At 43.9% G+C, this 17,906-nt stretch overlaps 1 protein-coding gene across 4 annotated transcripts; it reads right to left on the bottom strand.

Moving 5' to 3' along the window:
• Positions 1-1,334: 1,334 nt before the first annotated feature.
• il34 (interleukin 34) lies at positions 1,335-17,358 on the bottom strand. Of its 4 annotated transcripts, none has more exons than XM_061245726.1 (8): positions 17,236-17,358; positions 15,573-15,676; positions 14,585-14,850; positions 7,880-7,989; positions 7,585-7,662; positions 6,914-7,108; positions 6,126-6,279; positions 1,335-4,106 (listed from the first exon to the last, which is right to left on the bottom strand). In XM_061245726.1, the coding sequence occupies exons 3-8, from the start codon at positions 14,622-14,624 to the stop codon at positions 4,051-4,053; spliced, it is 633 nt and encodes a 210-aa protein (XP_061101710.1). In that variant the 5' UTR covers positions 14,625-14,850; positions 15,573-15,676; positions 17,236-17,358; the 3' UTR covers positions 1,335-4,050. The 4 variants fall into 4 exon arrangements, with proteins under 4 accessions (XP_061101710.1, XP_061101709.1, XP_061101707.1 ...); XM_061245725.1 differs by lacking the exon at positions 17,236-17,358 and adding an exon at positions 16,792-17,226; XM_061245723.1 differs by lacking the exon at positions 17,236-17,358 and adding an exon at positions 16,405-16,697.
• Positions 17,359-17,906: the final 548 nt, after the last annotated feature.

Below are 17,906 nucleotides of genomic sequence, written 5' to 3'. Positions count from 1 at the left end.
CCTCAGTCCTCCTTCGCTGCTGATGACTTTGCAGATTTTTTTGATGAGAAGGTCAAAGACATCCGCAGATCCTTTACAACCACCGCCCCGCTCTCTGTGCCCTTCCCCCCCTCTAGGCCCATCCCTTCCTTTTCCACTTTATCCCCCCTTACAGACTCTGATGTCTCTCAACTCCTGCTCTCCCTCCGCCCTACAACCTGTGCCCTTGACCCTATCCCCTCTTCTCTTCTCCAGACTATCACACCTGACATTCTCCCATTTGTCACCTCCCTTGTCAACTCCTCCCTGTCTTCTGGATGTTTTCCAGCATCCTCCAAGAGGGCTCACATCACTCCGTTGCTAAAAAAGCCTACTCTGGATCCCTCCATCATCCAGAACTACCGCCCGGTATCTCTTCTTCCTTTTCTTTCTAAAACCATAGAACGAGCCGCTTCTACTCAACTTTCTTCTTTCTTTTCTAACAACAACCTGCTATACCCCCATCAGTCTGGCTTCAGATCGGGCCACTCGACAGAGACCATGCTCCTCTCCGTCAGTGAGTCGCTCCATGCCGCAAGAGCAGCCTCCCTCTTCTCTGTCCTCATTCTTCTAGATCTCTCTGCTGCCTTCGACACTGTGGGTCACTCCATCCTCCTGTCCGCCCTGTCAGCAACGGGCATCTATGGCACAGCCCTGGACTGGATTCAGTCCTACCTCTCTGATCGCTCCTTCCAGGTTGCCTGGGCTGGTATGGTATCGACACCTCAGCCCCTTGCCACAGGAGTTCCCCAGGGTTCAGTCCTAGGCCCGCTTCTTTTTTCTTTTTACACTCGTTCCCTTGGCCCTGTGATCACTGCACATGGGCTATCCTACCACTGCTATGCGGACGATACCCAACTCTTCATCTCGTTCCCACCATCTGATACACAGGTTTCAGCCCGTATCTCTGCTTGCCTGAGTGACATCCAGAGCTGGATGGACAACCACCATCTAAAGCTCAACCCAGGTAAGACTGAAATGATATTCATCCCTGCTAATACCTCTCCCCATCTGGATCTCTCCATTTCCCTCAGGGATACCACACTCACCCCCAAAATAGTATTTGTGCCATTGCCAAGCATAATGTGGCATAATGTGGTTTAAGGTAAATAATACATTTTAAGATGAAAAGCACCTAATTAAGAAAGATTAACAGCTTGTTAAAATTATTCAATGGCAATTGGGATTCAAGAATGAACATAATGATGTATGCAATTTGATTAAAGTCGTAAGCCAATTTTCAGACAATAGTAAAACCAAAAAAGAAAGACCAGGCAAGGTTATCTTTGTATTTATTTCAATCATTTCCTCACAAGGACAATCTGCACATGGGCAACATTCCCAAATAAATAGTTACACAAAAATATCCACATAAAAAAGTAAACTACATTTGTTACTTAGATCTGGCCGTGATCTCTCTATATATATATATATATATATATATATATATATATATATATATATATATATATATATGTATATATATGTGTATATATTTTTATACTTGGTTATTGGGCATTCTCAAGCTCATCTTTGTTGTCAATGAAGTTACTCAAAAAATGCTCACGGCCAATATTACAGGTTGCGGAAATTAGCCAACTAAGCCAGCAAGTTGGCTAAACATCTGCATGCAAATTTACAGGGACACAGCACTGAAGAAAAACAAAGTACACAGTTCACCAACATTCAATAGCTTAGCCGGAGCTACAAAGAACAGCCATTTTTGTCAAAAAAGTGGAGGGATGACCACCTTCCCACCCGGTGATGAAACTGAGAACGGGGGATGGATGGCATAATTGTGCTCACCCCGGCTGTTTCCAGAATGGAATTTAGTTGGGAAAAATCCTATATAAATATTTGTAATTGAAAGTCATATTTTATAGTGTATCGAGCTCAATTAGAACACTTGGAAACCTCACTGCCTACAGACAATAGAGAAAGTAATAGTGCCAGAGTGCCAAATGTTGGCCTTCAGTGTAGTTTAAGCGCTATGCCTTTGTTGTTGCATGTAATAAATTGGAGGACAGGACTGGAAGCCGTCTAACAGTGTATTAGCACTGTAACAGCATAGCATACCAAGACACAGGAAAGGAACTACAAACGGCAAACTATCCGAGATTCTGTGCAAGATGCCATGAAGCAATTAACCTTGAACAAGATTAGGAAGAATACCAAGTTAAGACAAATGTATCCTAAAATATAAAGTTAAGATTGGTACAGTTACATAATACAAATGTTACATACTTATCACACAGATGAAAGTATAAAGTAAATACAACTAAATTACATCTGAGTTACAAAGTACAAAAGATCTAAAAACAGTAACGTACCAATCGGCTACATGCAGTGATGATGAGCCTCCCCAAACAGTGCAAGGTCTCCCAGATATACCCGAAACATCAAAAACTGTATTGGATCAAAGGAGAATCCGGACTGCCAATGGGCTCTGAAACATCAGGTATCATCAGCTTGTCTTATCTGTAAAATGTCACACCATAGCTTTACACCACTGATATTCAATACTGAATAATGCAGATCGGTTTGTCTAAGACCCGTCAGGGCCTTGAAAGGAGAGGAACCTGAAATATTTATTCCATGCCCATGATACAAAACCAATGACACCAGACTGCATCTTGTGAACTGAGCTTTCTGACATGACAATGCTGTATAAAAGGACATTAAAGCTAATCAGGAACACGGCAATCACAACCTAATGCTCAGACACAGCCATGGGAACACAGTCAGAACATCTCCGCTACCCTAAAGCTGGGTGTATGCTTGCTGCGGAAACCAACTGTGGCTAGTTTGTTTGAACTAAATTGCAGAAAACTACAAGTTTGCAGAGAAAACAAAATTCCACATTGACATCGGCCACCGCAGTGTGCACATCCTTCCTGGCAAAATCAGGTGAGCTGTTCGCACACCGACGTCAAGGTGGAGATCACCTTGGACTACAATATAAATATGGGTGGCCGAATTGCCTTGTGGGAAAACCTCGCCATAACTTCTGCATGCTCTTCATCCCGTCTCCTCGTTTGAATGACCGGAAGAACATACCATCTCTGCTTTTTTTATTTTTTTTGCGGCACTAAATAAACTAAAGCGACTACTAAATCTTCCATCTGCTGAAGTTCCTGCTCCTTCAGCTCAGCCATTGTCAAAGGCTCTTCCGTGTAGCCCGTGGTAAGTGCAACCACAAAGTCTGAACCTGCACCCTCTCTTTGGCACTAAACAAACGATTTGATGCCGCAATGAGTATACACATGTTTGTATATACGGCGCCGTGTTTGCTGTGGTTTGATTTTTCGGCTGAGTTCGCCTTTATATCAAGTATACACCCAGCTTAAAGTAGAAAGAGCTGAGCTGTGAATGGGGCGGTGGAATGTCCTTTATAGCTTGCTGGTGGCTTTCTCAGCGTGAGTCCACGGCCTGGTTCGCAGGCCTGTGGGGAGGCTGTGAGGCCTGTTCTGTGAAAGCAGAACAAAAGCCCTCAGGAAACTGTTGAGCTGCAGCAGCGCAGACATAGCCAGGTTTATAGTTGTGTACACACTCCACGGCGGTTAGCATGAAGAACTATGGACCTACTGCACTGAAACATACTAGAAGCACAGAAGCTACAAAGCCTTTGCTGCCTGCAGCAACATCTCACAGGATCGGAGTGTGTTCTACCCAGGACTCTCTGCCATACAGGAGAGCCAGGTGTTGCATTAGAGACCCAATCAGCTGCATGGACGGAGCACTGTGAGCGTGCGTCCTAAACCAATCAGGAGTCCCCTTCTTGGTGGGCGTGGCATTGTTTGGAACGGACATGTGGACGGACGAGGGGTTGGGGGGGGGGGAGGGGGGGAGGCCCATGCAGTGTTTTTTTCTTTTTTTTGGAGGCTGTCTCCATGACGGCGAACAGAAGCAGAGTGTTGAAGTGTAGTGTTCAGCACAGAGCATGCCCCTGCCTGCCTGAAGATGGCTGGGCGTGGCAAAACCTCGGGATCAGTCCTGCCTGACTTCCCCATGAAGAGAGAGAGAGAAGCTTCTTCAGGCCTGTTTGGGTGGCCTCTTGTTCCCTCTCTTCCAGTGAAGAACATCACAGACTGGTGGGAAACAGAAAAGAAGCAGCCATGAGTCAACTGTTCCTGTCAGATCAATGTGCGATCACTGGCCACAGTCTACTGTATTCTTTCATTTGTTACTGGTAATACTGTCCTCTCTTCCATTGGTCATAGCCAGTATTTGCCATCTCTCTCTGTGGTCGAAATCAACAGTGGTCTTGAGAATGCTGTGTTTTTTTATTTTAGTCATTAACAACAACATTGTCAAATGGATAATTCCTAGTTTCATATTGCACATTCTGCAATGACAGTTGTTTAATAATGTCCAGTACATTCTAACTCAAATATATTGCCATTTAGTTCAATATCTCTAAAAACTACAAATAAAAAATAATTTTCTAAAGGCTTAATTTAACATTATGGTCATGATAGTTACTGGGAAAACTGTTGAACCATGACAAATGTACACTTGAGGGATTACTATTATCAGAATTAATCATTATGATGAATTCACAAGATGTGGTAAAATCATGGACATGCCATGCCTTGCAAAAACCAGTCTTAATTTTAAAAGTCACTGTCAAATTTGATGGACCCTACATACAGAAAACATTCCTGACGATTCTGTAAAGATCCATAAATCATCACAAACCGAAACATACTGTCTATTACCCAGTTAAGTTGGTTTGTTAATAAAATCTTTGTACAAGAATCCAACTCATAACAACCATGTCTCATGTTCAACACTGGAAATTTGTATGTTCCTATATGTGGTTCAAGATGAACAAATTCAATTTTAACCTCAAATTACATTTCTCAATCAGTCTATTCTCTCTGAGGAGACTGTGTAACACAGTCTACACTTTAAAAATGATTTAATGGCCTTGTAAATGTAACATTAAAAAAAAAAAGACATTGTATCAATAAAATGACGATACCACTTAAGTGATTAAAATGGACTAAATCAGGGTTCACGTTTTTAGAGTGCAGAGGGGAGCTGTCTCTCCACCTACAATGACTCCTCCTCAGCTAATGCCATGGCACTTTCTGTGCTGATTCCAGCTGCGTCTGTAACGCTGTACCTCTGCTTTCCTCTTGCCTAAACTGGCGACGGCCCACACTCCTTTAAAAATTCTCCCCGTTATCCGGCGCCTGTCCAATTCTGTAATGCTTCCAGAAAAGTCTGTGTTTGTCTTGTAATGATACTGCTTAACAAGTGACATTTTCTTACCCCATTCACAAATCTTGAAATGGGTGAAATTGTTTGTCTTATTTATCGAAAGCTGAATAGAAGCTTAATAGTAAGATGTTAAGTCAAAATATAAACAAGAAAACACTTATTTCTGCAGTAAAACGGCAAAGAATCTGTACCCTGCAGCTCTCCAGGTCCAGGGCTGTGAACCACTATGTTACAGTATGGTAATGTCCTCCATGAATAAGACACGGTTAAAGAAAATAAAAAGACTGGCTGTCTGCAGCAGAGTGCCGGCCCAGTCTGGCTGCCTGTGCGTAGGAGACACACCCCAGGCAGAAGGAGAGGACACCTGGGTGGCAAAACACATTCCTACTCTCAAACCAGTTCTGTGAGTTTTTCCGTTAAATAACAGAAAGCCTGGAGCGCTCTCAATTTTAATTTCAGACTACGGAGTTAACATTCAGTTCTGCGTACGGAAACGTGGATAATGTTACTGACGGGCCGAGTGTTGTGCAAAACTCAAAAAAAGGCCCACAGCTAACCCAGGGGAACATATTGACCCTAATCTGGGGGGATGAGTGGGTGGTGGCAGTGAGGTGAGGAACAAAGGACAGAGGGTGAATGAACCACGGTAAGGGCTGAGCGTATGACGGCGTGAGTATGTGTGGGTGGATGAATGAATGATAGTGAGGGAACAGCGGACTGGTCAGTGGGTAAAGGTAGTACAGGGATAGGAGATGAGTGGGTGAGGGTAGAGGCATAAGGGGATGAGTGTGTGAAGGTACAGGGATAGGGGATGAGTAGCTGAGGGTACTGGGATAAGGAGATATGTGGGTGAAGGTACAGGAGGAGTGAAATGCACTCACAGTTCTCCTGGCACTGGAAGCAGTCGCAGAACACACAGTGCATGGTGCGGTAGCAGTTGTCCAGCAGGGCTTTGGGCTTCACCAGCTTCCCCCTTCTGAACAGTGTGCCGGATTCCAGTGACTCAAAGTCCTTTAACCTCTCAGGAGTCTCCCACTGCGCACACACACACACACACACACACACACACACACACACGCACACATACACACACACGCACACACACACACATATATACACATGCACACACACACATACACACACACACACACAAATACATACACAGGCACGCACACACACACACATACACACACACAAATACATACACACGCACGCACACACACACACACACACACACACACACCAGAGAGAGAGAGAAACACAGGAGATATTAGACCAGGGGTGGGTAATTGTGGTCCTGGAGGGCCGGTGTATATGCAAGGTTCCACCGATTACCCTGGCTAAATGAGCTAATTGGCTGCAAACACCAACACTGGCTCATTCGTAATTAGATCCCAGTGAAACATGAAGAACATTCTTCAGCTGGCATTCATGTGCTTATCCAGAAATGAAGCTAAAATATCAGATGGTGTAAATTATATGGCTAATTACGTAATTAGGGCCGGAAGTTGGAAAGAAAACCAGACATGGACACAGCCTTCATTGAGCGCCTCTGCATTAGAGAAGCTTTGTGTGTGTGTGTGTGTGTGTGAGCTGACCAAAGGAAGGTGTGTCAGTGAAGAGAGTGAAGGAAGAGGGAAAGCTCTCTGACCCCAGCCCGTCTGCTCACCTCGCCCAGCTCCGTGCGGAAGACCTGCTCGATCTGCCTGAACAGATTCTCCAGGTCTGAGACGTACTTGCGGGACGGGTGTCTCTCGGGGAGCACTCTCAGGACCTTTTTCAGCACCTCCTGGTTGATCAGGAGCCACAGCTCCTGCAGGTCCCGCGCCTCGAGCTTCGGCGGGTCCGGCTCCCGCGTCCTGTTCTGGAGGAGAGGGGGGAGGGGGAGGACGAGGGGAGTTAAAGGTACAGTACGTAGTTTCGGACTTCTAACGGTCACAAGAGGAATTGCAGCAACAAACACCCTCAAACCACAACACTGTTTATCCCTCCCACTTCTCTGTGAACGTGCTGATGCTGAACCTCCCCTCCCCGCACCATGCCATTGGCTGTGGTAATTAGAACCAACTTTCAACCAATGAACTAGAATTATTATGCAGCTATACAATGTTTTGGTACAGAGTATCGGTCCGTCAACTGTATATTCTGAAACCCGAATTTAAGGACTATAAACACAGGCAGGGGGTGAGGCAATGTCAGATGTTTTAACACAAAAATCTTACCTATTGTCCCTTTAAGGAAAGGAGAGTAGAAAGGGAGAGAGATGAGCAGAAGCGAGGGGAGGAGGAGTGGTAAAGAGAAAAGGAAGAGGTGGTTGTGCTGAGATGGGGAAGGACTCACCAGCCGGCTGATGTTGTGCACCCTGAAGACCTCCTCGTAATGCACCCTAATGGTGTAGTTGATGGGGAAATTATGCTTCTGTAATGGAGAGAGAAGATAATGGTGTCATAGAATGGTTCAGCGGTGATGCTGTCATTTCCTCTGTCTGGATTTTACTTTCTCTTTCTGTCCCTATCCAATAAATTGGTAGGTTTTACAAGTAGTTTGAGTACTCTCGGTAACCCCAATGCCATATGGACAGTGTACAGGCACATTGAGGGCACTGTAGGGCTCTCTCTCTCTCTTTCCAACTTACCATGTATTGCCTCCTGTTAGTGAAGTTGAGGCTCTCCTTCAGGGTGTTCATAGGCCTGCAGATGCCTGGTGGAGTGGACATCACTGCAGCCGGTAGTAACCAGGTTAAACCTACAGAGGGCAGCAGAGTGGCATCTTAGCATTGGTCATCCATGCTCAGTCAACCCTGCCATCTATTCCTCTACTTCCGTCTTCCTTTTCCCATGATTCATTTCCCTCTATTAGCTTCGATTAACGCCTGAAACATCAGGAGCCCTAAGGCACAATGTGCGAAGACCAAGGTGAAACCACCTGAGAGGACCTTGCATTCACGTGTAAGTCTCAGTTTTATTCTATCTGCATTCACGGTTATATCTCACACTCGTGCCTTTTTTTTTACACAAAAATTAAGCCAAAGGGGGATGACGTGCGCCCATTCATAAAAGTTGGTGTCGAGCCAACTGAATACCCTGCTGTATTACTCACTAGATTCCACAAGACATATTTGTGCTCTCTTGCCCTCCCTGAAGAACATAGCAGCCTGAGGAAGTCATGACTGGATTCATTTCTTAAGGCCCAATTTTTTTTTTTTTTCTCAAAGAACACTATGGTAAGTGACATGATGTTACTGTGAAGATGGAGGAGGAGCTAACATGCTAAGATGCTTACTGTATGCCATAATGCAAGTCGACACACCTTAATATCACTCAAAAGCATCACAAGTTTATAAAAAAGGTGTAATATTAAAATAATGTTATCTACAGCAATCATTTTATATGGATCTTCAATCATGGAATCATGGAATCATAAAATTTTACTTAATTTTAAGTTAAGTTTACTTGAAGATCAAAAAGTATTTTATGGAACTGCTGTAAAATACTTCAAATACGTTTCCTTCCAAACCCTGTTAAAAAAACTTTCCCCCTACGTGATGACAGGCCTGAACAACAAGGTTAAAGGTGGGTTGATCTGGGGACATTAACCAAGTGGGAAACTAATAAAAACAGAACATGGCTGCCCCTTTCAGTAACTCCAGATGACAGATGCACAGAGAGTGGTCACACGGCCCTGTGTAAACTGAGCTTTTTCTTTATTATGGCACATTCCCCTTTTCCAAACGGCTGTCCCTGGAGACTGGGGTTGTCTGACCCCGAGCCGGTTACCTCGGCGACAGCACTCGGCTTTGTGGTCTAATCAACAGATACAGTACAGCGGGGACCTCTGGGACAAGACTGCGCATCACAGCGGAGGAGATGACCAATGCTCCCATATCCTCTCCTCCAGGGCCAAAACCAACACCAGCCTCCGGCCTGAATAACATTTCCCAAAACTGCACATCCATGTTCCCATCAATTACAGCCCGGCATGCCGGATTAAGAACAGAGCCAGAACTGCCACCAGTATGGAAAAAGGCCTACCCACGCTTTCATAATGTACTTATCCCCCAACTACAATCTGAGCCACACATATCCTCCACCCTTTCTCAGTTTACACATCACAAAGCACATGTTATGATCAGTTCAACCAATGTTCTTCTGAAAATCCATCATATTGTTGCAATTTCCATCTTTATAGAACTGTTGGCTCATATCATAACGGTGAGAACATGCCATTCCACCATAAAGTATACCTAATGCTTAGTTAGGCTAAAAGCTAAATAGTATCTAGCACCATATCAAGCCAAGTCTTGAATGCCTAATCTGGCATTACAAATCTGTTGCTGTTTCCCTCATATACACCAACCAGATGTCCCTCATTGACTCCCAGCAGTGTACCCTTCAAGCAAGTTGCAAAGAGGGGGAAATTTATTGTAAATGACAACATTTTCTGTGGAGATTTTCACAGGGATTTTGTCTTGGCAGCTTTCGGTTTAGAGAGCGGTCCTTAATCTGTAAACAGTTCTTTAAACCATAATTGCCGGATTATTGTAATTTAATACATCCATCTGAAGACACAAAGGATTGCTTTTCTCACAAAGTAGCATGAACAAACAAGTGCCCAGTCATGCAATCAATTGGGTACCCAGTAGCAGCAACAGGTACATGACTGGGACCCAGAAGGTTGGTGGCTCAAGCCCCGGGTGGATCTACGATAAGATCCGCACAGCTGTTGGGCCCTTGAGCAAGGCCCTTAACTGCAAGGTAGGTTCAATAAAGAATATCTACAACAGCAATTGCACAGAGAGCGCTCATTGAGAAAACAAATGCTACCAGCCATCAACCTGTCACTACTATTCAACGAGTGCTTTTTTAATGATGTGGTGGTTATTTAACAGGTTAAATAATCTAAATATTATGTTTCAATTATATCAACTGCCTATTGCCTAATGAAGTTCAGCCGTTCCACGTCATGAGTATTATACAGAATAGAGTTTGATGTTTGTAATTGCAAATAAAAGCAAGTATGTCAGTGAACATAGAAGGCATATCAAAGCTAAATGTATTAGTATATTTGTATATTTGTATGCATGCATTGTTTCAATGCACTTATACTATGTTAATAGTAACGTTGACAAATCTATACACAAAAGAATAATGCTGATCATTACAGGGTTATTACACAAACACAAACATATTTATTTATATTGTGGATATCACTGGTGTATCATAATTGCATTTTGGTTTGATAAGGAAAAAGTTAACAGGATATCAAACGAGAGAAAGAACGTCAAAATTAAATGTTTCCTTAAAATTCTAAAAAGGTTTTTAAATCCCATTTCCTGCATATTTAATTGATGGCAGAGGGGAACCTATTCGTGGCAGGAAATTCCCGGAATACCTATCTCCCTCTTTGGAAATTCCCAGTTTTTTCTTCTCATTGCTCCAAGTTCACCAAAAGAACTCACAGGCCTATATACAACGGACTCGTTTTTTGTTCCAATTTACTCCTGCTTAAATAGCCGTGTACATCAGCATTGGTTCACTCCTGTATCGGAACACAGTAAGGCATTCTCACCAAGGATACAGAGGTCTAACTATAGCTAATGATTAAAAGCAAAATTGAAAAATCACCAGGCTATTTCAATGAATAGATAAAGGAGTTGACATGGAATCTGGAGGCTGACTGCCACTTGTTGCGTAGCCCTGCTGCACTGCAAAACGTAGAGCATAAAAATTCATTTTTGGGGGGTGAGTGATAAAATCCTTGAACTCCTTTCCCATAATTCCATGCTGCACTGAACCTGTACCCATACCCCCTCAGTGCACTGAACCTGTACCCATACCCCCTCAGTGCACTGAACCTGTACCCATACCCCCTCAGTGCACTGAACCTGTACCCATACCCCCTCAGTGCACTGAACCTGTACCCATACCCCCTCAGTGCACTGAACCTGTACCCATACCCCCTCAGTGCACTGAACCTGTACCCATACCCCCTCAGTGCACTGAACCTGTACCCATACCCCCTCAGTGCACTGAACCTGTACCCATACCCCCTCAGTGCACTGAACCTGTACCCATACCCCCTCAGTGCACTGAACCATCGCTCATGCTTCTGCACTACACTAACCCAGCCATGAACCACAATTCTACAGTGTCTGATCAGACAGGGTGGCATGCAGTGTTTGCATTCAGAGTTACATTTCCCAAATCGGGAAATGTTCAGCCAAAACATTGGGAAATGTTTAAACAAAAATGTTTTTCCCTTATATTACTTTTGACTGTATTCTGGGTGGCATAGGTTAGCTATCAGACTGTCCATAATGAGAGAGGGAGCAGCCCAATGTGGTTGGAGCACTGATCCATATTCAGCACTCGCACCACACAGCACACTACAGTGTGTGGGTGTGTGTGTGTGTGTGTTGGGGGAGTGTTAACAACGCAAAGAAAAAATCTAAATATTGCTCCCCTGAATCTGGCCACCTAGTAATCCACCTACATAGCAACACGTTCGGTGTATAAACACTAGACCCGTTTACATAGATCCTTTTATTCCATGTTTAATCGAATTAACAGGCCGATCGGACAATGCGCTTACTAGGAGAATACATGCGATGTAAACACTTAAACCAACGACTTTCTTTGGATGAAATACATACCCTTCCTGCGCATGTTCGTTCACAGGGTAAGTGACGCAACCGAGTTTCGACCAACCAACATTAAAATATTAAAAGAATGAAACTTAAAATAAGAAACCTTACAATAACTAAAAATCGTGAAACGCTTCGATGGTCAAACTGCTCGAAACAATAAACGCAAACAGGTGTTCAAAAAATGAACGAAAGCGGAATGCAGAGAAATATCGAGAAAATAAAAAAACGCTGGAAAGGTTTAAAGTCTAAAAGCCAAAATAAAAAAGTGCTTCCGACCCAGCCAATTTTCCATTTCATGAGCTCACGGATGAATTAATTGGCGACTGTGGTAAAGCTGCTTTTGCGCTCGCCTTCTCTCGTTTATAAAATTATATTCAGCTGACAGCAGAAATGCAATTCTAATACACAACGCATATTTGCAATACAGAATACAGAAACGCGTATTGTATAGCTGCGCGAGATCATTTTCTGCGCATGTCATAATGTTTTATTCTGTTTAAATGGTTGGCATGTAAACACACACCTTAACCGGATCAAATGTATTTATATAATAAACTATAATCAATCAGAACAAATTATTCGGAATGAATGAATATTCTGCATGTAAACGCAGCTACTGTTAGAGTTGATTCAACACTAGGACTTTTGCTGAGTATCTTTAAATATCCTCCCCTAATAAAAACAAAGAATGACTGTTGTGCTTCTTCCAGGTGAGTTCATGTTGGAGGAAGTGGACCCCGCCTGCATTCATGGTCTAGTGTTTTGAGGACCATGAAAGGCGCCATATAAACAGACCTAATTACTATTACAACTTGTTGTAACAGTATTTTATTACAACAACTAGTGTGTTTTACTTGTTATGGATTTGATGCTTTTAACCTGTGGAAGAACCTATGCACTTGGAAGTCGCTTTGGATTAAAAGCGTCTGCAAAATGACAAAAATGTAAAAATGAAAATGTAACAACTGCAAGTCCTTTCCCTTCACCCCACTCTGCTTATTGTCTTTGCAATACACATCACAGCATTAAACAACATTCACTCTCGTACCTAATACCCAACAATTATCCAACCGAACCGTACTAGCTGGGGCTTTAGGTTTAGAGCAATGCCCCAGGGCTCGACCAAGAACCAGCTGAGTCAGATGAGCTCAGTCTGCTCCCTCACATGGCTCTTGGAAATGCTGTCAGCAACCCGAGTCTGGCCCTCATGACACGGCAGTGATTTATCAACCCACCTAAAAATACACTCAGTGAGCACTTTATTAGGTATTTATTCTACATATTTTTTAAGCCTATCCACTTAAGAGGTTTGATGCGTTGGGTGTTCAGAGATGCTCTTCTGCATACCACTGTTGTAATGTGTGGTTATTTGCATTACTGTCAACTTCCTGTCAGCTTTGACCAGTCTGGCCCTTCTCCACTGACCTCCCTCATTAACAAGGTGTTTTTGCCTGCACTGGATGTTTTTAGTTTTCACACCATTCTCTGCAAACTCTAGAGACTGTTGTGCGAGAAAATCCCAGGAGATCAGCAGTTTCTGAGATACTCAAACCACCCTCTCTGGCACCAACAATCATTCCACGGTAAATGTCACTTAGATCACATTTCTGCCCCATTCTGGCATTTGGTCTGAAAAACAGCTGAACCTCTTGACCATGTCTGCATGCTTTTATGCCTTTAGTTGCCACACGATTGGTTGATGAAATATTTGCATTAACAAGTGGGTGTACAGGTCTACCTAATATACTGCTCAGAGAGTGTAACTTTGCACCATACGTTAAGGTAATTAGCCCCTCATCTTTCAGCAGGCCAGACATGTTCACTCCAACTTCACAACTGGGTTCCTCACACACAGGCACACACAAATAAACTGATACCATGCATACACTCAGTGAGCACTTTATTAGGAATTTATTACACTTATTTTTTTAGACTTTTGGTCTCCTGCAGCTGTAGCCTATCCACTTAGAGGTTTGACACATTCAGACTGTTGTACCACTGTCGAATTGTGTGGTTATATGCGTTACTGTCACCTTCCTGTCAGCTTTGACCAGTCTGGCCCTTCTCCTCCGACCTCTCTCAATAACAAGGCGTTTTTGCCCACAGAACTGCTGCTCACTGGATGTTTTGTTTTTCACACCATTCTCTGCCAACTCTAGAGACGATTGTGCGTGAAAATCCAAGGAGATCAGCAGTTTCTGGGACCAACTTCTGGCACCAACAATCATTTCACAATCAAAGCCACTTCGATCAATTGTTTTCATTTTTGCATTGCACTGCTGTCACATGATTGGCTGATTAGATAATCACATTAATAAATATGTGCACCTAATAAAGTGCTCAGCAAGTATACAAAATAACATATACACATACACACACCCATGCATTGTGCAGACAGTCATGCTCAGACACTACATTTGTGCAGAGAAACACCCTTCTGAGCTTGCACACACACACACATGCCTCTGACCACAAACACGCAAACAAACTCACACACACTGGTTTCCCACACACACTCGGAACAGAAGGGCCATTTTTTCCCCTCCTCCTCATCCATTCGGACTCTTCCTTAATCCCTGACTCAAGAGCCGCGCTCCCCAGGGGGAGAAAATATGGGGTTCACCATGACCGTCTCAGCCCCCGACTGTCCCCCTTCCCGCACACGCCCCACACGGCGAGCCCACACTCTCTTACCCAATACCAGTGAAGAAAGCCAAACTACTGCACGGGTCATGGTTCCAGGGAGGCCCGCTGACAGCTCACTCAGGCACGCAAAAGGGTCGGTCTCCCAGGCGCCTGTCTCCTGCTCTCTGGCTCCCTTTTCCCGGGGCCTCAGTCGTAGCGGGGGGTGCGGGCGGTCCTCAGTCGGATCCGGGGGCGCGGGCGGTCCGCGGCAGCTGCCTTCGAGTCGCCGCCGCTGCTCTCTGGCGGGGGGGCACGGCGCACTCAGGCGCTCGCAGCTGCACAGCCAGATCAGAGAGTGAACGACGAGTTCAACAGCCTCTCTGCCTCGCAGGCAGGGGCTTCGGATCCGATTATCTAACTAAGGTCAGGAGAGTCTGAAAGCTTACCTTGCCTGAACCAATAAACACACTCCTACAAATTTCAAGGGGGTTCAGATTTGTTTTCCTCCTCCCATATGCAGCTGTATGGACCTAAACAGATGTGTGGTTCTTTTTTGTTTCGTTTTGCTTTACTTGTTTTTCTCCCAATCTAATAAAATGTAAGTACTAATTCAGTTAGATTAGCTAAGGCGCAAACATTCAAAAGAACAAGTACAAACTGGGAAAACATCTGAGGACAACCCCCAGGTCAAAATGTCTTACTAAATGTTCCTATTTTGGCTAATCTAATATGACTGGTAAATTCTGAACATATACTTGTTGAACACTTGTTTTACATGCTTATCCTCAGCTGCTAGTCCAGAGCCAAACCCCTTGATTTGGGACTAAGGGAGAAATAATTAATTAAATAGTAATAAGTAAATAAAAAAATAAATATGCCTGCATTTCAGAATGTGATTAATGACCCAGATGTTACCCTACACAGGATGAAGAGTAAAACCGAACAGCATGTGACATTTTACACACATTCCTTTGAGGCAAAGCCGGTTAGATGGAGAAGCATGAGTCGTTCTGCTTGCTGCCCCTTCATGCCCACCGGTCTCGCACCCATGACTCACCGGTCTAGGCCCCTTCCTCCCGCAGGTCTGAAACGGTTCACGAGGATTCTCGTCCCCTTGGAAGGTCTTCCTCTTCGATACTTCTCCTTTCTATTCTTTGAGTGCTGTGACAGAGATAAAGGTGCATTAGAATGATGCAGAGAACAGATGAACCCGGCAGAGATATTCACACAGATAAGCAAGTAGGGATGTCTAGACAAATGTGGAGAACATGCTCGTACATAACACGTGGAAGCAATGAAGAGGGTTTCTATTAGTTCAAGTTTGCGCAATGAGATTAAATGAATGGATAAACAAACAAAAAATTGAGAAATACATTAACTCATGTAAAATATAAAAAGTCGGCTTAATTTGCCTACAAAGCGCTTAAATACATTAGTGGATTATTTACACAGGCGAATCAGCATAACATTTCACGTTTCAGCGAGGTCTTGAACAGTCTTATTTGCTCAACTTCAAGGTGTTCTCTCGGTTTGATAATACTTTTCAGCACCTGATGTTAGATCTTATCGTCAAGCGGAACGTCTCACAAAAACAAGATTTTTAAACTACGGAACGCAACACTCCTTTTGGTCAGATCACAAACAGTTAAAATATTTTTTTTTAATGCAATAGCCTACATTTCTATAATCTGAAACATGAATGACCATGAATACTCCACAAACTGTAATCAAACATTCGTCTTCGAATGAGATTACTGTTCTACGATTTCACTGCATTTTCATTTAAATATACCTGTGCCTTATTTATTGCTTTTAGAATGGAGAGTCCACGCTTCGTAAAGGAACGAATTGAATCGCAAATGCGTTTGGTCAACACTACTGTAACTTACTTTGCAATGTGTCTCAGTCCTCACGTAGCCTGCTATGTTCTTGCTGCGCCACGCGCAAAATTCACTGCGCCGGACAACACCTGTACTTCGTTTGTCAAAGACAGAAAAATAAACGGCTATACACACCTTTCAGCCCTGCGTTTTCCTACTTGCCGCCATCTCCAAGGTGCAAATGGGCACCTGAAAGATTGACCTCTATTTTTTAAGCGTGGGACTTGACAAAGCACGATCCGCGTGTCTGTTGAGAGAATAATCTCTCTTCGTGGTGACGTTCGTACCTCCCCTTTCCATTACAAATGAAAATAAAATGTGGAAATTCCCAAGGCTAAAGCCCCACCTCGCCTTTGTCCACTTTCTATTTCGTGATTCCACAACCTTCCGTCTTACCAGATATTAATATTGCGTTGCCGATTAGCCTCGTCTTGTCCACGTCGCCTCTCGAATTATGGAGATTCCAGAAGATAATATTTACTTTCACTTTCCAGAGTGACTAGCCACTGTCCCGGTGCTGGCTTCATTAATAGGCGCGTGTCATACAGAGTCAATAATCCCAGTCTGAATAGCCTATAAAAGACCAACTAAACCAGAATAGTCTTTATCGTTTTCTCATTGCAATCGATTCCGAGATATGTTTCTCAAACGGTGCGCTTTTTAAAGTTATTCACACCACGGCCCAATCCTGATCTAGCTGTATCCCTTTGGGACACCGAAAGACCACAGCAATGTGTCACAGCTTGCAATAAATTGTCTTAAAGACATGTCATGCCCCGTGGTGGTGGAGTCAGGGAGCCCACGTCCTCTGAGGCGAAAACCGCCTGCTTCGCCACTCACCCCTTCTGCTCCGTGCTCGCGCGCACTCACGCTCAGAGGTATCAGCCTGTCCGGCCACAAACGCCCCCGCTGACCACAACAACGGCCTCTTCCTTTTCCTCCGTCGCACCACGTCGGTCCAGAGATTCTACTTTCAGGGACTAATTGTCTTGAGTTGCAAGAGTAGCTACCAAATGTCTATTCTTGTGAAATGCTGGTGGTACACATTGGTTTACATAAAAAAGGTCGTTGCAACCTTGCACCAAGTATAGTTTGGTTCGATTCTGGTATGCAGACCAGCACAGTGATTAGTCAGGTCAAGCTGAAGCAGAACAGCCTTGTATTATGGATACTAATGATGCTCTATTAAGGAGTCTAATAATATTCAGTATGGACCAGTACTCCTTGCTGTGGGTCGAGGCATTTAAAATACTTCCTGTTTTGTTAACCGGATTTCCCTTGAAGATAACAACATGGACTTGCCTGACCATCCATTTAAAATGACAAATCTGCAACTTATGTATACAGACGACCAAGAAAGGGACACTTTTGGTGTGGAAACTTTGGAGAAGGGGGATTCCAACCACAGACCCCTTTTAAAAACATAATTGTCAACAACACCATCTGTGAGTGCCAGACAATACATCACTGGGGAAGTCCCAGGTCCAGGCCCATAGATGATGCCACCAGAG

The sequence above is a fragment of the Conger conger genome, chromosome 6, assembly GCF_963514075.1.
Source record: "Conger conger chromosome 6, fConCon1.1, whole genome shotgun sequence".
Lineage (NCBI taxonomy): Eukaryota > Metazoa > Chordata > Actinopteri > Anguilliformes > Congridae > Conger > Conger conger.
This window is presented reverse-complemented; position numbering and strand designations above follow the sequence as displayed.